This window comes from Anopheles moucheti, chromosome X (genome assembly GCF_943734755.1).
Source record: "Anopheles moucheti chromosome X, idAnoMoucSN_F20_07, whole genome shotgun sequence".
NCBI classification, from domain to species: domain Eukaryota; kingdom Metazoa; phylum Arthropoda; class Insecta; order Diptera; family Culicidae; genus Anopheles; species Anopheles moucheti.
In genome coordinates this window covers 17,151,598-17,154,519 of record NC_069142.1, presented here as the reverse complement: position 1 = coordinate 17,154,519, position 2,922 = coordinate 17,151,598, and the positions used below count along the sequence as shown (strand labels likewise).

The window sequence follows — 2,922 nt, the reverse complement described above, 5'->3', positions numbered from 1 at the left end:
GAGTTCACCCGGGATAAGGTGCATCGCAATGGTGAGAGAAGTAAATGTCCCACCCTTATTTGTGAACTACTAGATATTAAGCGTAGTCTATAAGATATACGGCCTGGCCGTTCTTCCGTTAAATAAAAAAAAAAAAACAACACAGTGTACAGTGATACAATGTATACAGTGATACGCAGATACTAGTATACTCAGCCGTTTAGTGCACAGAAACTATTTGTGACAACGAAAATAAGTGAACAAACTAGACCAGTTTAAAACGAGTGCATCGCAGAGCACCTTTACCACACATCACTACACACTACACGAGAAAAGTGTAACGAACGAGAACAAAGCGAATAGCAAAGCAGTGCCCATGCTCCAAAACGTCACATGAAAAGACGTCTTTGCGCGGTCTTTTCGTCCCCGTAAAGACCGCGCAAAGACGTCTTAATAACACCTCATCGGACCAACTGTCATGGCGTACGCATGAGGTATACATATATATTTCTAGACGATGTATGTATCTTGATTGCCAAAACAAGGGTTTTTTTTCTTCTTTTTCCCCGCTCACATTCCGTTCATGGTATTGGTTGAGCCGCAACATCTTTATTTGTTAGTGTTGTGTTAACTTCATTCGTATTTAGCTAATTGAGATTCGAACTTATTACTTACATCATCAGTGGAAAACGCATCCCTCGATCCGGTTGGTCCATACGGTAGTGTTGTTGACAGTGCAATAGAAGACCAATAAAAGCTACCATGGAAAAGTATGTATAGCCCACATTAATGTAAGACAACAGTCCACATGCTCTCTATTCCATTTTTACAGCACACAAAGCAAAGTTGTATTGCTAAAAATGAATAATGGAAAATATGTTTTATCTGCAAAGCCTCAAAGTGCAGGTAAATCAAATAATGAAATCCCGTCTGATTAAATTTTGGAACGGTACACATATTTTATTTTGTTTTGGTTATTGTTTTTCAGCTCCTAACCCACAACCGAAGCTACATACAAACTTAGTTTCACAAATATTTGGAGAATCCAATATATGCGATGACGACTATATAGAAAATAGTTTTTCCGATTCCATTTCGCAACGACACAACCGCAATGTACCTCTCCGTCTTCCCGCAAACATCAAACGGTTACCTATGGCATCAACATCCAAACTACACAGTTCTATTGGCAGTACATCACATATAGAAATGGACTCATTAAATCAAAAAATAGACGCAGTAATGGAAAAATTAAATCACATTGAACAACGACAACAGGACCATGAGAACGATTGCAACAAAAAGATGAGTGCTTTGGAGAAAAATCAAAGCATCATTAAAGCCAAATTGGATTTAATTTTAGACAAGCTTTCTCCTCGGTCGGGATTGGTACCAACATCTACATTCCAATGGGAAGCCATTAACACCAAAGAAAACTTGGATGAATTTGAACAACAGCTTGGAATGCTGGATTATAAGTGTGGCGAAGACGTGTACACTCTTCTTCATACGTCTTACGCACACACATCGTACGCACGCACCGCGCCTGTTACAACAGCACTACACAGTAACACTACTACTAACGATTAACCCTGATGTAATAAATAAGTCAGTATGCAAGTGACCATTAAGCGAACAACATCTATCCTTCGACTCTCATTCCAATACCGAAAAGAGATAGAATAGTACCCCATATAAGCAAAACCTACACGATTATTTGGAATGCCAACTCCCAACTGATAATTCCGAAGAGAGGTTACATGCGGCAATGGATCTATTATTCGGAAGGACATTTGTGACGGAGATGAGCTGGACGGTTATCGGACATCCAAATAATAAGATACCCTTGTGTACATATGTAAATATTTTAGCTTTATTTAAACACATCGGAACGTTCCACGGAGTGACTCCAACACAACAAAAAATTAAACAATTCTTCCAAAATAAACTGAAACATGCTGGCCAAAGGCTGCATCTTCTAGGCAAAGTGAAATCCTCCCACCATCGACACCGACAAATGTAGGGTTTAAGTTTAAGTGTTAAGGAATGTTTTTTGCAATACTTTTCATATTTATATTTTTTTTTATAGTATCCATATTCATATTTTTTATTTACTTTTCATATTTATAATAAATCAAATGTTTTATCATAATTTTATTTCTCGTACGAAAGTTTCCTTATTAACAATTTTAGTGTTAAACTAGGTTAGTTAAAGTTACATTCAAAATAAATTACTTGATAGTCATTTTTTCTTAATGTTCAAACAGAATGTAAACTCAATGTAATACTATAGCAATGATATATAGTGAATTAAACAAAAACAACCAGAACCTACCGGTTTCGTTTATGTTTCTTTTTATTAAAAATAAATTGTGTTACAATCTATCACATATTATTCTACTAGCGTATGTATCAAGGGAACAAAACAAAAATCATTTTCTTGAGAGAGAGGAATCATCACTAATTTACATTTAATGTCCTCAAAAGTAAGATTCAAGTTTGTTTGTTCAACATTGCTGAAATTTCCACGATGTATGTGAAGAAAATTTGAATGAAAAGGATAAGCAAAATGATCGATAGTTCGCGATAGCTTCTTGGCAACGATTGTAATGTTGGATTCTTCTTGATGTGCCCTTATATATTGACAAACTTTACCGCATTTAGTCAAAAACCATTCGTTACGTTCACCATTTTTTAAAAGAAAGGCTTCTCGAACATGCAACGTTTCCAGCTTTGTATTGAAGGGAAGGATAATTTTGGATTGCATTAGTTTGACGAGTACAATTAACGTCCCTTTCGGACAATCTGTTAATAGTCTGCTCTAAACATTTCCAACCATTGCGCAATGAACGTTTCAAGTATTGTAAATGGTTTTCAAAGGGATATGATGATATGCTGCAAAGTGAACCATATTGTTGAACGTCTTTAAAAATATGCAATAGA

At 35.9% G+C, this 2,922-nt stretch overlaps 1 protein-coding gene across 1 annotated transcript; it reads left to right on the top strand.

The window, feature by feature from the left end:
• The first annotated feature begins 741 nt into the window (after nucleotides 1-741).
• On the top strand, nucleotides 742-2,002 carry LOC128307257 (uncharacterized). Its single transcript, XM_053045018.1, has 4 exons — nucleotides 742-749; nucleotides 812-885; nucleotides 968-1,445; nucleotides 1,666-2,002. The coding sequence occupies exons 1-4, from the start codon at nucleotides 742-744 to the stop codon at nucleotides 2,000-2,002; spliced, it is 897 nt and encodes a 298-aa protein (XP_052900978.1).
• Nucleotides 2,003-2,922: the final 920 nt, after the last annotated feature.